This window comes from Pelophylax lessonae (genome assembly GCF_965119305.1).
Source record: "Pelophylax lessonae genome assembly, chromosome: 4".
NCBI lineage: Eukaryota > Metazoa > Chordata > Amphibia > Anura > Ranidae > Pelophylax > Pelophylax lessonae.
Genome location: NC_138771.1, coordinates 616,537,873 through 616,557,439, shown reverse-complemented (window position 1 = coordinate 616,557,439; position 19,567 = coordinate 616,537,873). Strand labels below are relative to the sequence as shown.

The following is a 19,567-nucleotide window of genomic DNA, read 5'->3' as shown; positions in this document are numbered from 1 at the left end:
GGGGGTACCAGTGACATTACTACAGTAATCATTGCTATACATATGCACTGTTACTGTAAAAATGACACTGGCAGGGAAGGGGTTAATTTTATTGGAGAGGGAGGGGTTAATGTATGCCTGTTGCTTACTAACTTGTGTGGGGGGAGGTGACTGAGTGACACAGGGACAGATGCATGTTCAGCTATGCTGAACCCTGCAATCTGTCACTGTTTGTCACTTAGGAGACCCGCCCACTTTGTTTACACAAGCGGAAGGATCTCCAAACTCGATTCCCCGAAGATCGGGGAAGAGCAGCGCCGCCGCTCCTCCCCTGGCCCGACTCCGGCTGTGAATGAATACAGCGGGAGCGAGCCTCCGGCGGCGCACGAGCGGCGCCCACAAGGGGAGGAGTCCAGCGACGTAGGTCCAGCGATGAGCGGTCGGCAAGTGGTTAAGAAGTGATCATGAATGATCGCTTCTCGGCCTTTTGGCTAAGATCAAGTGTAGTATCGACTTTAGCCCTTAGGGGTGTCTCTGCTTTACGGCTAGGACGTTGAGAAACATTTGTATCTATCCAAGCCATTTGGTCCTTGTGGGGTACCCTCTGCTCGGCCTTGTAGGATCGTTGATTAAATTCAGCTTCACCTACTCGCTGCTATTGGGTTAGAGGCTTAGCCCCCACAAGGAACGAGATTGCGATCTTCCCTCCTCCCCCCCCACTCTGCGCTACTACCTTCGGGCAGTAGGCGCACAAGGGCCTTTTTAAAGGCTGCGAAAGAGTGAAGACGCCGAGGAATAAGAAGGAAGCCGCCAAAGTTCTCCTGAAGCGACTACTGACGAACTCCTCCGTCATGGGGAAGAGCACTGGGAAGAAGAAGCATGTCCCCGCCACTTCTGCCAAGACTCCGGGAGAAGTCGCCTCAACCTCCACCCCCACCCCGGCCAATGTCAGCCAGCCGGGCTCAGCAAGGCCAACCAGGTCCGCAGACGGGCTTCCTACCCTGGAACCCTGGATGAGGCAGACAGTGGTGCTGCAGCTGAAGGAGGTGGACGGAAGAGTTCCCGACATGACCCCGGAAATCTTCGGCAAGAAGATGATCCTCGAACAGGGGTTCAGCAAGGCAGAGACACTGTCCGTGCAGACCTTCATGAAAGGTATATTCTATATAACTTTTGTGTCTTTACAGGTCTGTAGAAGATACTGGGAGGCGGTGAAGAATTGTGGCCCGGAATCCCCTTTCCGCAACTTCGTTGCGAACACTCCCATTCAACGGGATGAAAGGCGGGTAACGGTGTCCATGAGGAACCCCCATACCCCAGGAAAAGACATCGCCACCTACCTCCAGAGGTTTTGCATCGTGGCCAAAGACCCAGTCCGAATCCTCGATGTCAACGGCTTCTGGACAGGTAAGTGGGCAGTTTCTTGCAGGTTAAGGAGAGAGCCTTCGGGGGATCTCCAACACCTGAAGTCCCACTTCTCTCTGGGAGCCTCCGCAGGACTCCTGTACTACGCAGACATGCCCCATACCTGCCACAGGTGTGGTAAGCATGGTCACGTAAGTATGGAATGTCAGGAACCTTCTTGCAGGTTCTGTCGGGTTGCAGGCCATGAGACCAAGGATTGCCCGAGGTCCAAGACCTGTAACCTCTGCGGATTGGCGGAGCACGTCTACAGAGACTGCCCCCAGAGATCCCGGTCCTACGCTGGAGCCCTGCTCAAGGGCAGAGCCCCAGACAGCGCTGGGAAAAAGAAGCCAGGGGAAAAGACTGCGAAGGAACCTCGGAAAGCCACTGGTGAGTCCCCCCCTCCCCAGGCCCCTACCACCTCCTCCGACCCATCCCTCCCCAACCCCCCTGAGTCGGAGGTGACCTCACCTGCCCCTGCCCCTCCCCCCTCCCAGCCCCCCCCCGCCCTGTCCTCCATGGAGGACTTCCCCACCCTGCCCACCGCCCCCCCCACCCCACCCCCCACCAGCAAAGGCCGAAAACGGAACCTAGACAGCCCGACAACTGAAGAACCCACCAAGCGGCCCACCGTGGCCCAGCAAGATGACATCGCTGGACTGGACCCAGTGGTGGAGGACCTCGAGGACCTTGAGTCTGCGGGGGAAGATGAAGGAGAAATGCAGGAAGGTAAGGATCTGGCCCCCCCAGAGACTGACCTCACCCAGGACCTGATGGACAGCATCCTCGAGGAGAACGGCCTGAACCAGGACACTGGACAGGCACAAGAGGCAGTGGAAGAACCACCCCCCCCCCAGGGGAGGTAAGTTCAGCCCACCTGCTAGCTAGCCCCTTTATCTCCTTTACATGATGGCAGAGATCTCCATCTTTTCCATTAATGTTAGGAGCATCAAGGATGCGTCTAGAAGACAGGTGGCGCTGACTTTTCTTTCCACTCAGCAGAGTGATGTCTACATGCTCCAGGAGTGTGCCCTACCCTTCTCGAGGAGGTACACTCATCTGTCCTCCCAGTGGACCCATGGTCCCTCCTACTGGTCCGGGGGTGTCGATTGTAAGTCTGCAGGGGTAGCCATTCTTGTCAGGGGTGGTCGTTTCACGGTTGACTCCGTCCAGGAGCTCGTCTGTGGCCGTCTTTTGGTCGTAGACGGCTCATGGGCGGGAGAGCCAGTTAGGCTCATCAACGTGTACGCCTCCCCAGATAAGAATGAGCGACTGGAGCTTTTCCAGACCCTGCGGACCCAACTCGTCACCACCAGGGCAGTAGTAATCGGCGGTGATTTTAACTGTCCGATTGAGGAGGATGGGCGCAGCTCCAGCATGTACGCAAAGCTCGACACCACGTCTAGGCTGCTCAAGGAGATGATTGCGGAGGCTTCCTTGAAGGACGCCATGGGATCCATAGGGAAAGGTTCCGTGAACTATTCGTGGTGCCGTCCTGATGGATCTGTGCGTTCTAGGATAGACTTCGTGCTCACCTCCAAGACAGTCAGACATCGCGGGTTCTCCATGGTCCCCTGCTTTTTCTCTGACCACAGGGCCATTCACTTTCGGGGTGACCTGGGCGAGGGCTTTGCCCCCGGTCCGGGCTCCTGGAAGCTGAATGGTACCCTGCTGGAAAATGAGGAACTGCTGGAGGAACTCAGGGAGGCCTACATTACCTGGAAGGAGGACAAGAGGTTCTTCGGAAAGGTAAGCAACTACTGGGAGTTTGTGAAAGTCAAGCTACGCAGCTTCTTTCAGGCAAGGGGACGCCAGCAAGTGTGTGCCAGGAAGAGGGAACTCAGGAGACTGCAACGCCAGATGCAGTCCCTGCAGGACCTTCACCACTGCGGCTGGGACGTTAGGCAGGACCTGGAGGACACCAAGAAGAGCCTGAAAGGACACTTCGAGGAAGAATCCAGGCACCTCGTCTTCCGTTCCAAGGTGGAGAATCTTGAGAAAGGTGAGAAATGTAACTCTTTCTTTTTCAGGAAACTCCACTCAGGACACACTCCCTTGTCTGAGCTGCGGGACGAGACCGGAACACTCCAGAAGGGGAAGGAGGCTGTGATGCAAGTGGTCAGCGACTACTACACCAACCTCTACTCCCCGAAAGAAACAGATACGGCTGAGGCCGACAGGTTCTTGTCAGGTATCACTAACCAAATTGATCCTGCAGGTATGTCGGCAATCAACGCCCCCTTGGCGCTGGAGGAACTGCACTCTGCCGTCAGATCCTTTAGGCAAGGCAGGACCCCGGGCTGCGACGGTCTCCCAGCGGAGCTCTATGTAGCGCTGTGGGATCTCGTTGGCCCGGACCTGCTCGAGCTGTACGAGGAGATGGTGGTGGAGGGCACAATGCCTCCGTCGCTGAGGGAGGGGATGATCACGATTTTGTATAAGCGTAAGGGGGAGAGAGGGGATCTGAAAAATTGGCGTCCCATCTCTCTCTTGAACGTGGACTACAAAATCCTCGCCAAGGTTCTGGCCAACAGGCTGAAATCTGTCATCGGACAGATCATCCACCCGGATCAGACTTGCGGCATTCCTGGTCGCAGGATTGCGGACAGCCTTGCGCTTGTCCGGGACACGGTCCAGTACATTCGAGGCCGCCGTGTGCACGCGGCCCTGGTCAATCTTGACCAGGAAAAGGCCTTTGACCGTGTCTCCCACGAGTTTATGTGCAGAGCTCTGCGCAGGTTTGGTCTTGGGGACATGTTTTGTTCGTATGTGAATGTGATGTACAATGACATTTGTAGTACGGTGTTGGTGAATGGCTGGAAAACTGACCCTTTCCCTGTTCTCTCTGGGGTCAGACAAGGCTGCCCTCTCTCACCTCTGCTTTTTGTTTGCTGTATAGAGCTCTTTGCCGAATGCATCCGACAGAACCCAGAGATCAGAGGGATCACCGCACCGGGACCGGACAGAAGGGTTGTCAAGTGCTCACTCTACATGGACGACGTAACGGTGTTCTGTGCTGACCAGCGCTCCATCGACTCGCTCGTCCAGACCTGTGAGGACTTCGGCAAAGCTTCAGGGGCAAAAGTCAACTGCGGGAAGTCAGAGATCATGCTCTTCGGAAAGTGGTTCCTGCCTTCTTCTGCATCAATCCCTTTCAGCATCAAGGCGGACTTCATCAAAATTCTTGGAGTTTGGTTTGGAGCTGAGGGCGCAGCCCTGAAGTCTTGGGAGGAGAGACTGTCCAAGATGAGACAAAAGTTTGGACTATGGAGCCTCAGAGAACTCACCATCGAAGGGAAAACACTGGTACTCCGCAGCGAGATCCTCCCTGTGTTGCAGTACCTCGCCCAGGCCTGGCCCCCCCGGGTCAACACCTGCAAGGCCATCACCAGGGCGGTGTTCCACTTCATCTGGGGCTCCAAGATGGACAGAGTGAAGCGAGCAGTCATGTTCAAGGAACCCCTCAAGGGCGGTAAGGGCGTGCCCGACATCGCAACGTTACTGGGGGTGTTCTTTGCCTGCAACTGCATCCGCAGAACTTTGATTGACAGAACTTCGGACTCTGGAGGCAACTCCATGTCCCGTTTTTTCCTCCTGCCTCTCTGGAGGTCCCTTGGATGGGACAAATGGGACAGCTCCATCCCCTACAACTGGGACACTCCTTGGTACTACTTGGACACTTTCAAGTTCATCAAGGAGCTGGGGCTGCATGGAGTTAAGCCCGACTTGTGGAAGCCAAAAACTATCTACAAGTTGATCAGAGCATCGGACATTGCTGAGACTGTTCCAGGCCTCCCTTCAGCCACTTGCAAAGTGGTCTGGAGGAATGTTTCTTCAAAGGGACTCACCAACAGGCATAAAGATCTGGCGTGGATGGCTGTCCAGGGAGGGCTGCCACTCAGGACATTTATGCATGCCAGAAACTTGTGCAGATACAGGCACTGCCCCTTTTGTATCATCCACGAGGAAACGTCCTTTCACGTTTTCTGGGAGTGCTCATTTGCACAGAGCCTGTTGAGGGCCTTGGAACCTGAACTTAAAGACTTTGTTTCACAGACTGCCATCACACATTTTGCTGTGCTGAATGGACTTTTTCATGGTACTTTTACACAGGAGGACATTGACAACGCCTGGCGGGTGTTGTGTTGCTTTAAGGACGCTTTATGGTGCACCAGAAAGCGCCTTATCCACCAGAGGGAGAGGATGTCCATTGAGGACTGTCGCAGACTGGTTCACAGTCTGCTCAGAGACTATAACCTGATGGATCTCATGGAGGAAGAGGAGGTCTGAAGATTTCCCCTTCCCCCACTCTCCCTTGTGTGTCTTTGTCCATTCAATAAAGCTTCGGGCCTGTGATTTCATTCCCCCCCCCTTACCCCTCTCTCCCACCCCCCCATCACACCTGTTGCTTTTTTGAAATGTTACAGTATTGATTCAGTTTGAGTAACATAACGTATAGACAATGTTATTTAGTTTCATGCTTCAGGGGTATTGCGGCGTCATGCATGATGTGATGGCTCGGGGTATCCTTACTCCGCACAAACACATCAGGCATCATACCGCAGAATGAATGTATGTGATTGAATGTATTTATTAGTATGACCGGAAATGTATTGTAATGTAGTGTATTTATGCGCTGCGTCGCAGTACAGGGGAGAATGCACCCCGACAAAAGTATTGTTTTTTGTATATCTTTTATGCAAATAAAGATTACATTTTCAACCAAAAAAAGAAGTGATCATGAATAGAGGTTTATCTCTATTGGTCTTCATGCCACTAGCGGTGCCGGGAGCCGCTGTTAAATAAGTTAGCGTTGATCGGAGGTGTCTGGTTACCATGGCGCTCGAAAGTGTATTTAGGAGCGGGTTGACTATGGCGCTCCTTGGAGGAGGTGTATTGAGACCTATTGGTCTTAGCAAGGAAGTGAGAGGCTCTTATGTTTGTGGCGGAGGAATTCTCACAGTGACACCTGCATGCCTCATTTGGAAGCACTTATTCACAGCGGTCATGGATATGTGGATTTTTATGAGATGGACTTCCTAATGATTCATTCATGATTTTATGGTTGTTTTATTTTAGTTTATATATTTTTATTTGTTTGCGCTGCACTACTTGACCTTATGTATTATGAACTTATGTACTTGAACTATATGTATGTAGCGGGGTTAAACATGCCTAAAGACACTGTTTGATATGTGGGAAGGAACTAGGCTCCCTCTAGTGGTAGCTGCATGGAATTTCCCGGGCTGTGACTTCCTTTTCACAAGATGAAGAAACTACATCTCCCAGGCTGCTTTGCAAGATCGAGGGTGCACGGCTGCACCGCACGGCACTATGGGGGAGGTTATTTAAAGGAAGAGAGAAGCGCGCGAAGGGGGGGGGCCTTTCTGCGCTGGACTCTGAGGAACCAGCGAGCAAGAGTGAAGGACTGACACTGGATATTGGGCCAGAGCCTTTTAGCCTGGAGGGACGACGTGGAACCGTCCCATCTCAAGCACGAGGCACATTCCTGGAGGTCATACTGCTGTTTGCCGAGACCGGAAGTCATCCGCCAGAAGGACCCCGCGCGGCTGGCATATAGCCAAAGGACTGAGACCGCAGTGGAAGCGCGCGAAGGAGAAACTTCTGTTGGTGAGAGGGCACATGCCCAATAACTGACTTTATCTGCTGAAGAGACAGTTTTATCTACAGATAGCGGTAGCGCAGCAGGAGGTGATAAAACCCCGGGGTTTATCACCATACTCTCTCAGGAGACTCATAGACAAACAATAAGGTCTGTAAAGGAGTCGCCAGAGGCTTATCTCTCTCGCAGAAGTTATTGCTCAGTTACGCAGACACCCTGCGGTGACAACTAACAGCTCGTTGTTTTTTCTCTCTTGATCTTTATTCCTAATCTGGATTACAAATGAGCTCTATTCAATAACCTTGCTAGCGAAGATCAACAAGAAAGAAGAGAACTCTGGGGGAGGGACTCAGATAGGCCCACCTACCTGGTACTGTGTCTAGCCTTAATGCAGGAGGAGTGTGGGGGTATTCTTTTACCTTTTTAAAGCTGTTTTAAATAACCTTTTATGGACTTGTATTGTATTGTATTGTATCTCCCCTATTCAATTTGATACATAGTAAACTAAGTTTGGTTAATTACAATCTTGTGCGTTGTTCCATTGTGTCACCCAGAAGGACTACTATTCAAGAAGGTAACAAGGTATTGTTGCATAGTGAAGTATTGTATTCCAACCTGTGTATCTATTTGATAGTCCAGTCCTATTCTGGGTCAGTTGTGCCTGAGGAGGGATCGAGCCAATTTGATTGGGTTGTTAGGCAGGGTGTAGACCCAATAATATAATCAGCAGCTCCTGCGGGGGTGGTGCTACACGTGGGGGCTCGTCCGGGATTTCTACAGTCCTGCAATACAACCCTCTCAGCCATAGAATTCCCTCCCACGCAGAAATGGATCCTGTCGCTGCTGCTGAGTGGTGCAAGGAAGAGAATGTCATAGTGGAAAATGGCCTGGTGGTTGAAATCAAGGGAGAAGCCTGGACTGAAGAAAAGCTCCTCCCTGTTTTGAGGGCACTATCCACAGACAGGAAATTTTGGGTGATTGACATGAAAACTGACACCACTGTCCCACACACGTATGCACTGTGTGAGTGGAGGAAGGGGGTCCCTGATTATTTCAACGGAAACAGTGTAAAAACTACTGACCAAACAGAACTTTTCCTGATACATCCAGGAGTTCCTATTGCGGGTCCCTCATCCACCACCCCTGGGGTATCCAGCCAAGAAAAAGGTGTCCAAGAAGGGCATCCTGAGTCATCACCTTTGTCGACTTTTAGCTCAGAACTGTGTGCTGTTCTTGGGGAGATTGTGGCAAAATGTAGTAGGGACTCCTCGAGCTATTTGATGACTGGATATAGGAAGCTCCGGACATTCTCTGGGAAACAGCCTGTGCCTTCAGCAGAAGATGGGTTCGAAGAGTGGTTAGATACCGCCACTCAGGCTTTGGAGGAATGGGAGGTACCAGAACAGCACAAGAAGCAGAGAATCACAGAGAGTTTAAGGGGACCTGCATTAGAGGCTGTACGTAATCTAAAGCTTAGCAAGAAGAACTGCACTGCACAGGATTATTTGGACATTCTGCAAGATGTGTTTGGTCGGACGGAGAACGCGGCTGAACTTCTCTACCAGTTGGACCACTGTTATCAAGAAGAGGGGGAGAAGTTGTCCGAATTCATTAAACGTCTGGATAGGATTATCCACCAGATTCTGTTAAAGAAAGGAATAGACCACCGGAAAATAGATGAGACTCGTGCACGACAGGTTCTGAAAGGGGCTCAACCTTTAGATCCCATTGCCATACTGTTACGAACTCGTCGAGATGGCGGCATTCTAGAATACCCCGATCTGATTCGAATGGTCAGAGAGGAAGAGGTTATGTTGGACAACAAGAAGAAAAGTCGGCAGTTTGACTCAACTGCCCGGGTTGGAGTGATAAGTGTGGAAGAGGGTGACTCTCAAGTTGAACTCCTAAAGACCCAAGTGTCTCAGTTGATAGAAATGGTGTCCATCCTGACTGGTCAGGTATCCACTCTACCCAAGGGGAGTATATCGGAGAGGCCAGATGAACCTGTTAGTCTCAGCACAGATCCAGAGCCACGGCCTGCAAGATTGTTAACTTGTTTCAACTGCGGGGGAGTTGGGCATGTTAGAAGGGTATGTCCCAGCTCAGGAAATGCTGCCGCGAAACCTCGCGAGCCAGCGGGAAACTTCAGAGGACACCGGTGAAGGAGTCAACCGGGTGTCCGCCAGTCTTAAGGGACTCCAGAAGTGGTGCAGGATCAGGGAAACTGAGTCAGGGGGTCAGACCCAGATATAATACCCCCAGTTCTAGACTCCGGGTTACTGAGGGAAGGAGAGTCAATGCACACCGGGTTCAGCGGGGGCCCAGATCAAGGAAGAAAAAGGAGAAGAGGGCCAGGGTACAGAGAACTGAATCAGACAACCAGGCTACATCAAGAGAATTCCCAACTAACTTGGTCGGGCCCTCCCCAGTGGTCTCGGTTCAGGTGGAAGGAATTTACACAAGAGCCCTCCTTGACACAGGGGCCCAGGTGACTCTTTTGTATAGAGACTTCTATGATAAATATCTTACCCATCTACCTTTGCAGAAGTTGGAAGATCTGGAGATATGGGGTATTGGGACCCAAAGTTTTCCCTATGACGGGTATCTGCCAATCAAGTTGACCTTTGATCCATCAGTGGCTGGTGAAGCGGAAACCTTCGACACCTTAGCGGTGGTCTGTCCTCGTCCACCCGGGGCCAACAAAAGCTCTCTCATCGTAGGAACAAACACTGACCTGGTAAGGCGCCTTCTGATACAACTGGTCCAGGGACAAGATGCTCAGGCGCCAAGGATCCATCCCATGCTACGGCAGGCCTACCAACGATTAGTGTTGGAGCAAGAGACCCCCGCAGAAGGAGTTGGACGACTCTGGAAGCTGGATAGAGCAGAAAAGGTCTTACAGCCAGGAGAGGTGGCCTGTTTTAAGGCTTCTGTTAAACTCACATGGCAACAGCCGGGTCCCTTCATTATCTTTGAATCAGGTCAAAAGGAGAGACAGAGAGGGATAGAAGTGATCCCTGAGGTGATCCCTTTGAAGGTGTTACAGGAAAACCGTGGAAGGGTTTTAGTGAGTGTCAGAAACACCTCTATTACACCAGTGAAGGTACCGGCCAGAGTGCTCCTGGGCCAAGTCAACCCGGCTACCCCAGTTGCCCCCATTGATTTCAAAGAAAAGGAACAGGGTGAAGCGGTTATAGAGGAGCTTTGCTCTGGAAACGCTGCCCTCCCGCCGGAATGGGTGAAGAGGGCCAAGGCACAACTTGCTCGATGTAGGGAAATATTCTCTAAGGACGAGTTTGACGTGGGATGTGCCAGGAGCGCCACTCATAAGATCCGCCTGAGTGAGGACAAGCCTTTCAGGGAGAGAGTCCGGCGAGTCCCCTTAGGTGACTTAGAAGATCTACGTCAACAGCTGGCAGAGCTCAAAAAGATCGGGATTATCCGAGAATCCAGGAGCCCGTATGCTTCCCCGATAGTGGTAGTCCGAAAGAAAAATGGATCTTTGAGGCTTTGTATCGACTACCGAACGCTGAACAGAAGAACCATCCCAGACCAGTATACCACTCCTCGAATCGAAGATGCCCTACAGAGTCTGTCAGGGGCGAAGTGGTTCAGTGTGATGGACTTAAAGAGTGGGTATTATCAGATCCCCATGCACCCTGAAGATCGGGAGAAAACAGCCTTCATCACCCCTGTGGGGTTCTTTGAGTTCAATCGCATGCCTCAGGGGTTGTCCGGGGCCCCTGCTACCTTCCAAAGGCTGATGGAGAGGACCGTTGGAGATATGAATTTGATAGAGGTACTGGTATACTTGGATGATGTTATCGTGTTTGGCAGAACTTTGGAAGAACATGAGGAGAGGTTGGAAAAGGTCTTGAAGAGGCTACATGAAGAAGGTCTGAAACTTTCTCCTGAGAAGTGCCAATTCTATCAGTCCTCGGTCCATTACCTGGGCCATATCGTGTCTGAAGAAGGGGTGGCCACTGACCCGGACAAGCTGGATGCTGTTGCTTCCTGGCCGAGACCCACAAATGTGACCGAACTCCGGTCATTCTTGGGCTTTTGCTCCTATTACAGGAGGTTTGTGGAGGGGTTCGCCCAGATTGCCCGACCCCTAAATGAGCTCCTGAAGAATGAAGAAGATGATGTCCCTGAGTTGGTAAAGCCGGCGAAGTCCACCATAGGCCCCCGGAAGGCTAAGGAATCCATCCAGGATCAGTGGACCCCGGAATGCGAAGGGGCCTTTGTCCAGCTGAAGGAAACCCTAACCACTGCCCCTGTGTTGGCCTATGCGGACCCCACAAAACCATATGAACTGCATGTTGATGCCAGCCGAGATGGGCTGGGGGGGGTACTTTATCAGGAGCATGAGGGTCATCTGCGACCTGTTGCCTATGTGAGCAGAAGCCTATTGCCTGCTGAAAGGAATTATCCTACTCACAAACTTGAATTCTTGGCCTTGAAGTGGGCAGTGGTTGACAAATTGAAAGACTACCTGTACGGAGCTGAATTCATTGTCAAGACAGATAATAATCCCCTCACCTATCTGTTGACTACGGCCAAGCTGGATGCAACAGGACATCGATGGTTGGCTGCCCTCTCTAGCTTCAATTTTAGCCTGAAGTATCGGCCAGGAATCGGAAATAGGGATGCAGATGCCCTATCCAGAAGGTTGCATGTTCCACAGGAACCTGCGGAAGAATGGACTCATTTGGCTCCAGAAGGGGTGCGTGCCCTATATCAGGGAACTGAATTTCGATCCCGAGGAGGGTCAAGAGCAGAAGAGATTGGGGTTTCGGCTATCGGAGTACCCAAATGCTACTGCCAGGTGACCCAAGTTGAAGGGGAGGGTTTGCCCCGGCTGTCCAAAAGGGACTTGCGGAAGGAGCAGTTGGAAGACCCTTTGGGAAAACTTCTCTTGGAAGCTCTGGAGATCCAGAGCCCTGAGTTGCTTCTAACTGACTCCCCTCAGGGGGCCCGTCTGTTGCATAGAGAGTGGACCCGGTTACAGATCAGAGAAGGAGTGGCCTACCGGAGAGGTCCATCTGAAGATCTGGAGGAGAAGTGGCAACTGTTCTTACCAGCTAAATACAGAGAGGGAGTTCTGGCCGCTCTTCATGATAATCATGGCCATCTGGGGCCCGAAAGAACCTTTCAGCTTGTCAGGGACAGGTTCTACTGGCCTTGTATGAGGGCCGAAGTTGAAGGATACTGTCATTCTTGTGTCCGGTGTATACAGAGGAAGACTCTGCCACGTCAAGCAGCCCCAATGGGCCATCTACAAAGTCAGGGACCCATGGAGCTGGTGTGCATTGATTTCCTTTGCTTAGAGCCTGATCTGAGTGGCCAGGGGAATGTCCTTGTGGTAACAGACCATTTTACCAGATATGCTCAAGCATTCCCAACAAGGGATCAGAAGGCCTCAACGGTAGCCAAAGTTCTTGTAGAGAAGTTCTTTGTACATTATGGGTTACCACAACGCCTCCATTCTGATCAGGGAAGGGACTTTGAAAGCAGACTGATCAAGAGACTGTTAGATATGTTAGGCATTCAAAAGACTAGAACCACTCCCTACCATCCACAGGGGGATGCCCAGCCTGAACGATTTAACAGGACTCTTTTGGATATGTTGGGGACTTTGAGCTCAGAGAAGAAACAGCATTGGGGCAAGCACGTAGCTGTCATTGTGCATGCCTACAACAGCACTGTCAGTGATGCTACTGGATATTCCCCTTATCGGCTGATGTTTGGAAGGGAGGCTCGGTTGCCAGTGGATTTGGCCTTTGGCATTTCGCCTGATCATACCTCTTCAGCATCGCATAGAGGATATGTGGACGACTGCGGAAGAGTCTGAAAGCGGCCTATGACAAGGCTCAGGCCACATCTGATCAACGTGGACTGCGGAATAAAAAAAATTTCGACCTAAAAGTTCGGATCCATGACCTGCAACCAGGGGACAGGGTTTTGTTGAGAAACTTGGGTGTCCCGGGAAAACACAAGTTGGCAGACCGCTGGAAGTCCCAACCTTATGTTATCTGCAAGCAACTGCCAAACCTTCCTGTGTACCAAATTCGGCCTGAAGGAAGTGTGGGTCCATTGAAGGCTTGGCATCGGAACCATTTGCTGCCTCTCTCTGAAGCGGTTCGTATGCCCCCTGTGGAAGACTTGTCAGAGGCCCCTTCGACTTCTCGCCGGTCCAGACCAGTTACCAGATCTCAGACGACGCTCCCAGATGAGGGAGAGGGAAGTTCTCCATCTGAAGATTTGGAAGATGAAGAGGAGGTACCCGACTGGTTGTGGTCATCTCAGTTGCCAGAACCCACACCTGCCTCCCTGTCTTCATCTGACTTGGCTGATAGAGGAGCCCTTCGGGCAGAAGCCCCTGAATTCATACCCTTTCATATGCTTCCAGAAGAAGCAGCTGAGGATGAAGATCCTGAGGAGGAGGTTGCACCCTTCTCTGAAGAAGAACTGACCTCTCTTGAACCATCAGGTTCCTCTGTGTTGGAACATGAGGAGGGGGACATTGAAGAATCCTCAGAAGTGCTTGATCCTAGCACCTCTGAGAGCATGCCTCCACGGGAACAGAGGGAAAGGAGAGTCATTCACCCACCTAAGAGACTGACCTATGATCAATTGGGTGAATGTTCGGAAGAAGCTGTTTTTACCTCCAAAAGATCTCCTGACCAGCCTAGTTCCTCCACTGTAGATTTGGTGGGGGACAACCCTAGCTCACCCCCAGGCACAACTGTACAAGCCACCCAAGTTTTGGGGGGTCTGTGAGAGATCATGAGAACAAAGTATTGAAGTAGAAAACGTTTGCATTTAAGTTTGTACATAAGGATATTGGGTTTGGCCATTATAATAATCACAGTTTTTGATGTTCACAATTTGGTTTACTTTGTGAGTTAATGTTTGCGCACATTTTGTTGCTCTGACCTCACTATATGTTTTTTTCTCTTTCTCACCTTTTGATGTTTTTTTTTCAACACAAACTTTAAGATGTAAGTGTTTAAGAAATTGCAAAGGCACATGTGCTTTTTAAAGGAGCACTATATAAAAGCACTAGAAATCAGCACTATATTAACACTGTAGAAATCACTTATTTGTTTATTAATTGCACTTTATCGTTTTACTGTTGCACTGCTATTAGAATACAAAATTGGATGTATTCAGATTGACTTATTTCAGCAAAATGTTAATGCTTTTGTTGTATAATGCCAACCTATGCACTAGGGTACATACTGTTGACCTCTTTGGGGACCAAAGTTTCTCAAGTGGGGGGAGTGTGTAGCGGGGTTAAACATGCCTAAAGACACTGTTTGATATGTGGGAAGGAACTAGGCTCCCTCTAGTGGTAGCTGCATGGAATTTCCCGGGCTGTGACTTCCTTTTCACAAGATGAAGAAACTACATCTCCCAGGCTGCTTTGCAAGATCGAGGGTGCACGGCTGCACCGCACGGCACTATGGGGGAGGTTATTTAAAGGAAGAGAGAAGCGCGCGAAGGGGGGGGGGCCTTTCTGCGCTGGACTCTGAGGAACCAGCGAGCAAGAGTGAAGGACTGACACTGGATATTGGGCCAGAGCCTTTTAGCCTGGAGGGACGACGTGGAACCGTCCCATCTCAAGCACGAGGCACATTCCTGGAGGTCATACTGCTGTTTGCCGAGACCGGAAGTCATCCGCCAGAAGGACCCCGCGCGGCTGGCATATAGCCAAAGGACTGAGACCGCAGTGGAAGCGCGCGAAGGAGAAACTTCTGTTGGTGAGAGGGCACATGCCCAATAACTGACTTTATCTGCTGAAGAGACAGTTTTATCTACAGATAGCGGTAGCGCAGCAGGAGGTGATAAAACCCCGGGGTTTATCACCATACTCTCTCAGGAGACTCATAGACAAACAATAAGGTCTGTAAAGGAGTCGCCAGAGGCTTATCTCTCTCGCAGAAGTTATTGCTCAGTTACGCAGACACCCTGCGGTGACAACTAACAGCTCGTTGTTTTTTCTCTCTTGATCTTTATTCCTAATCTGGATTACAAATGAGCTCTATTCAATAACCTTGCTAGCGAAGATCAACAAGAAAGAAGAGAACTCTGGGGGAGGGACTCAGATAGGCCCACCTACCTGGTACTGTGTCTAGCCTTAATGCAGGAGGAGTGTGGGGGTATTCTTTTACCTTTTTAAAGCTGTTTTAAATAACCTTTTATGGACTTGTATTGTATTGTATTGTATCTCCCCTATTCAATTTGATACATAGTAAACTAAGTTTGGTTAATTACAATCTTGTGCGTTGTTCCATTGTGTCACCCAGAAGGACTACTATTCAAGAAGGTAACAAGGTATTGTTGCATAGTGAAGTATTGTATTCCAACCTGTGTATCTATTTGATAGTCCAGTCCTATTCTGGGTCAGTTGTGCCTGAGGAGGGATCGAGCCAATTTGATTGGGTTGTTAGGCAGGGTGTAGACCCAATAATATAATCAGCAGCTCCTGCGGGGGTGGTGCTACACGTATTATTAAGGTATTGTCTTTTCGGCCTTGAAGTGTTCAGCTGGCAAACCTATTCGGTATTAATTTAGATTTGCGCTAAATATATATCTTTTGATTTAATACTGCACATGTGTGGTGCGAGCACCATTTAGATATAACACATGATTTTTTTTTTTTTTTTTATATTTTATAAAAAAGAAAAACTTTTTATTTTTTTTTTTACTAACTTCCCTTGTGGCAGCATGGCTCGAGACAGGTCCTATTATTAGACCCCAAATCTCTCCTCTGGCCCCCCATGCAGCCGATCAAACTGAGATTAGTCTAGTTGGCTGCTTTCCTGGCTGCTGGTGGTTAGATAAACAAAGAGGCGGAACCGGAAGTGATGAATTATTCATCACTCCCAGTTTCCAGGGTTTTGAACAAGGCAGCCATTGCTGCTGGCCGCATCGCTCCCTGCCTCTGCGATGGGACCAGAGAGGCGGCAGGAGGGGGGGTGGGACCCCCTTCTGCCACCCACAGAAATGATTGAGTGCCTAATTCCCCACCCGGATCACTTCTGCATTGTAGAGGATCTCCGGCTGAAAACAATGGTACCGGGATAATGCCTGTAGGTGCAGGCATCATCCCAGTATAAGTGTTCGGCCGCAGGCCGGTGTTTGTGGGAGGAGCTAGTGGGCTTTATAGCGACGCCCCTCCCCTACACCGGCCTGCTGCTGGGCGCTCGAGTCAGGTGTTCTACTGTGTCACCTGATCGCCGCCGGAACTTCCGCCTTTGAGGACCGGACTTCCGGGCAGGATCGTGGACGCCGCAAGCCATCTCCGCCGCCGCCGCTGGATCCTCCACCGTTGTCTACAGTCTCCTCTGCTCCCAGCGCCTCACCGCTGCCAGCCGGCCTGCGCCTCCTCCGCTGCACCAGCCGCCACCAGCACCTCCACTACCGCCAGCTGCCCGCTGCATCTCCCCGCTGCTCAGCCAGGACCAGGTATTCATTGGGGTTGGGGGGGGGCGGCTGCCTACCTACCTGCACACATTGCCTGCCTCTCAGTCAAGGCCACGGCATTTTCCAACCAGCACCACATTGCCTGCCTCCAGTTAGGCCTCGGCATCTTCTCCACAGGGGGGGGCTCCTGGGTTCTGGGCTCCTGGCCTGCTTGGGGGGACACTGAGAGATCCAGGGGGGGATTGGAAAAAAAAAAAAAGAGGGAGGGCATTTGTTCATTTTTCCATGCTTCACCCTTGCTGGGCATGTTCTCATGCAAGGGGGGGGGGGGGGGGGTTGGTCGGTCAGGCTCACCTGCCCGCCGGCCGTCCGCCCAAGCAAGCAGCCCCCCCAGTAGGGGCCACCAGGCGCCCCCAGGCCACGGCCTGTCGGGGGGGCTCTTGGATTTTGGTCCAGGGTAGGTGGAGGGGCACCATACACTCATACACGCTCACTTACCTACCCCCTTGGGTCAGGAGGGAGGTTGGTGGCAGGGTTGGGGGGGGGGTCTCATTACATTCCACAGGGTTACATGTTCCCGTGTTCGTGCTCCCATCACATGCTATCTACACTGGGGGGGGGGGGTCATGTGTCACTACTTCTGATTGACCATTTGCCTTATTCCTCCAGGATCACACCATGTCCTTCAACGCCGGTGTCAGGTACTACTACCAGGCTGCAGGTTCTTCCTGTATGTTTCTCACGGCTCAGTATGCTGGTAGTCTTCACAAACGCTACTCCAGCGTTGCCCATAGGCACTGCTAGGTCAGTCTCACGTCTCGTTGGGCCTCCACACACATCTTGGTCACCTTCGGTATGCTTATACCGGTAAGCCTAGGCCGTCCGGGTACGCTTTGGGCACACATTACACCTTCGGTATGTCACCAGCAGGTGCCACTTGGTTCCTGTTGTTCCTTTACCACCTTCACCACCTCCGTACCACGCTCAATACTATGTCATTGTCCTTCTCGTGGGCACTGCATTCGCTGTCTGCACCTCACTGTGTTGTACCTCGTCATATTTTGTGTGCCCTGTCAGCCCCCCCCTCCCCGTAGGGTGAGCGAACTGGCAGTTAGGGTTCAGGTGCTGGCCATTACTCCCCCTTCATAGCTGGTCCCGCAAGGCCAACTTCCCAATCTCAACACAGAGATTCTTCGCCCCTCGGGTCAATCCATAGTTAGCGCCTCGCTTCACCCACCTCATGGGTTTATAGTTAGGGCCTCACCTGTCACGGCCACACGTTTGATTCTTTACTGTCACCGAGAGACCAACCTTCCCGCCACCACGCTAGTGGCTCATGCCCCACGTCCAAATCATAGGTAGAGTCTCTCACCTGCCGCTTGGCATCTAGCAGGGCCTCACCTATCACGGGGTAGTTAAGTTTTTCGCCTCAAGGCACTAGCTAGCCAGCCAGTTTTCTTGGGGCTCTTGCGGTTGTTAATTGGACTTTGGTGTTCTATTTTTCTTTCAACAGCGTGCCTCTAGGAGCCATCTTGGATGAAGGATCATCCTCCCCCTCCACGCCGGCCAGACCCGGCACCCCAGTCAGATCTGGTACCCCCAGGGGTCATCAGAATCCGTCCCCGCTGGGCTCTTATGGATCCTGGACCATCCCGAAGATCTCGGCGGTCCTTCGCCAGAGGGGCATTCCGTTCCCGGCCACGGCTAGGAAGGCTGAACTGTTTAGGATCTTGACTGAGCACCCGGAAGATCCTGGACTGGGCACCAGCTCTCAGGGCTGTGGATCGGCCATGCAAGGAACTCTGGACTCCATCCTGTCTTCTCTGCAGTCAATCGGCGACAGACTGACGAAACTGGAGGACGCCAGTCCAGCTCACGGGGTTCCTCCTCCGCCCTTACCGGTGCAGGCTCCTGCCCCCGTTAGCGAACAGGGTAGGCCCCCAGTCCCCCTCTTCCCCTCTGCTGCGGTATCTCCCATCATCACCCCGGCACACATGGTCCCCCCAGCCCTCCGCAAGGATATCCTGGAGGGGAAGGATGTTAACCTGGTGGCTCTCCTTATCGCCTCCCAAGATGTGGTAGAGAATAAGGTCTACAACTATGGGGATTTGTCCGTAGTGATGAAGGCCAGAGACCCCAGGCTAAATAAGAAGCTGACCATCCCTGAATTCGTCCTGGCTTTCGGGATTTACAGGGATGTGTTATGCTCTGTCTACCCACATCGTCGGGAGGAACTGGATCTCTATCTTTACAAGGTTGTGGATTTGGGCCATAAGTACGGGGGTTTTACCTTTTACGACTTTCACAAGTCAGTGTCAGCCAAAGCAGCGGCTACTTTGGCACAATTCAATGTGCGGTTTGATTGGAGTCTTTTGGACACCGAACTTTTCTGCAGGCACTTTGCAGGATTGGTGCCTCCCTCTTGCGCCACATGCTCATCCACCTCGCACTCTGCCAACCTTTGCCCCATGGAGTCTGAGTCCTCCACGTCCGGGGTCCTGGGGGGGGCTGGCAGATCAGAGCAGCGTGGCCTAAGAGACAAACTGGGTCGCCCGATCATTTACTTAGGCAAAGCCCAGGTCTGTAACAATTTCAACGGTGGGGCGTGTAGTTTCAGTGCCTGCAGGCTGCTCCATGTTTGTTCTATCTGCTTCAGGGCTCACACCAAGTCCATGTGTCCATCAAGGCTCAATCCAAAACAATGACTGACCGAGGTCAAGATCGAGGTACTGGCTTTTTACCTTCAGTCTCACCCATCTCCGCACCTGGTCGAGTATTTGGTGCAGGGGTTTTCAGGGGGGTTCCACACGGGGTTGGTGTCTCTTCCCCCAGGGTCACTTGAATGCCCCAATCTACTGTCTGCTAGGGAGGACCCGCTGTCAGTGGACCTTCTGCTCAGGAAGGAAGTTCAGGAAGGGTTCATGCTAGGCCCCTTTCCCGACCCCCCCTTCACCTCCTGGCGTACTAACCCCATTGGCATCTCTACAAGCAAATTCTCTAATAAAAAACGGTTAATCATTGACATGTCGGCTCCTCATTCCTCCAATAACCCTAGCCTGAATTCTCTTATCCCTTCAGCTGAGTTCTCTCTCCACTATACCACCGTGGACAACGCCATCCAAGCCATTT

The 19,567-nt window shown here is 51.7% G+C and overlaps 1 protein-coding gene across 1 annotated transcript; it reads left to right on the top strand.

Moving 5' to 3' along the window:
* Nucleotides 1–2,907: 2,907 nt before the first annotated feature.
* LOC309552838 (uncharacterized protein) lies at nt 2,908–19,143 on the top strand (the record flags this gene model as incomplete). The annotated part of the gene is made up of 4 exons (XM_082253747.1): nt 2,908–3,574; nt 4,283–5,549; nt 17,952–18,370; nt 18,446–19,143. The coding sequence occupies exons 1-4, from the start codon at nt 2,950–2,952 to the stop codon at nt 19,141–19,143; spliced, it is 3,009 nt and encodes a 1,002-aa protein (XP_082109873.1). The 5' UTR covers nt 2,908–2,949.
* Nucleotides 19,144–19,567: the final 424 nt, after the last annotated feature.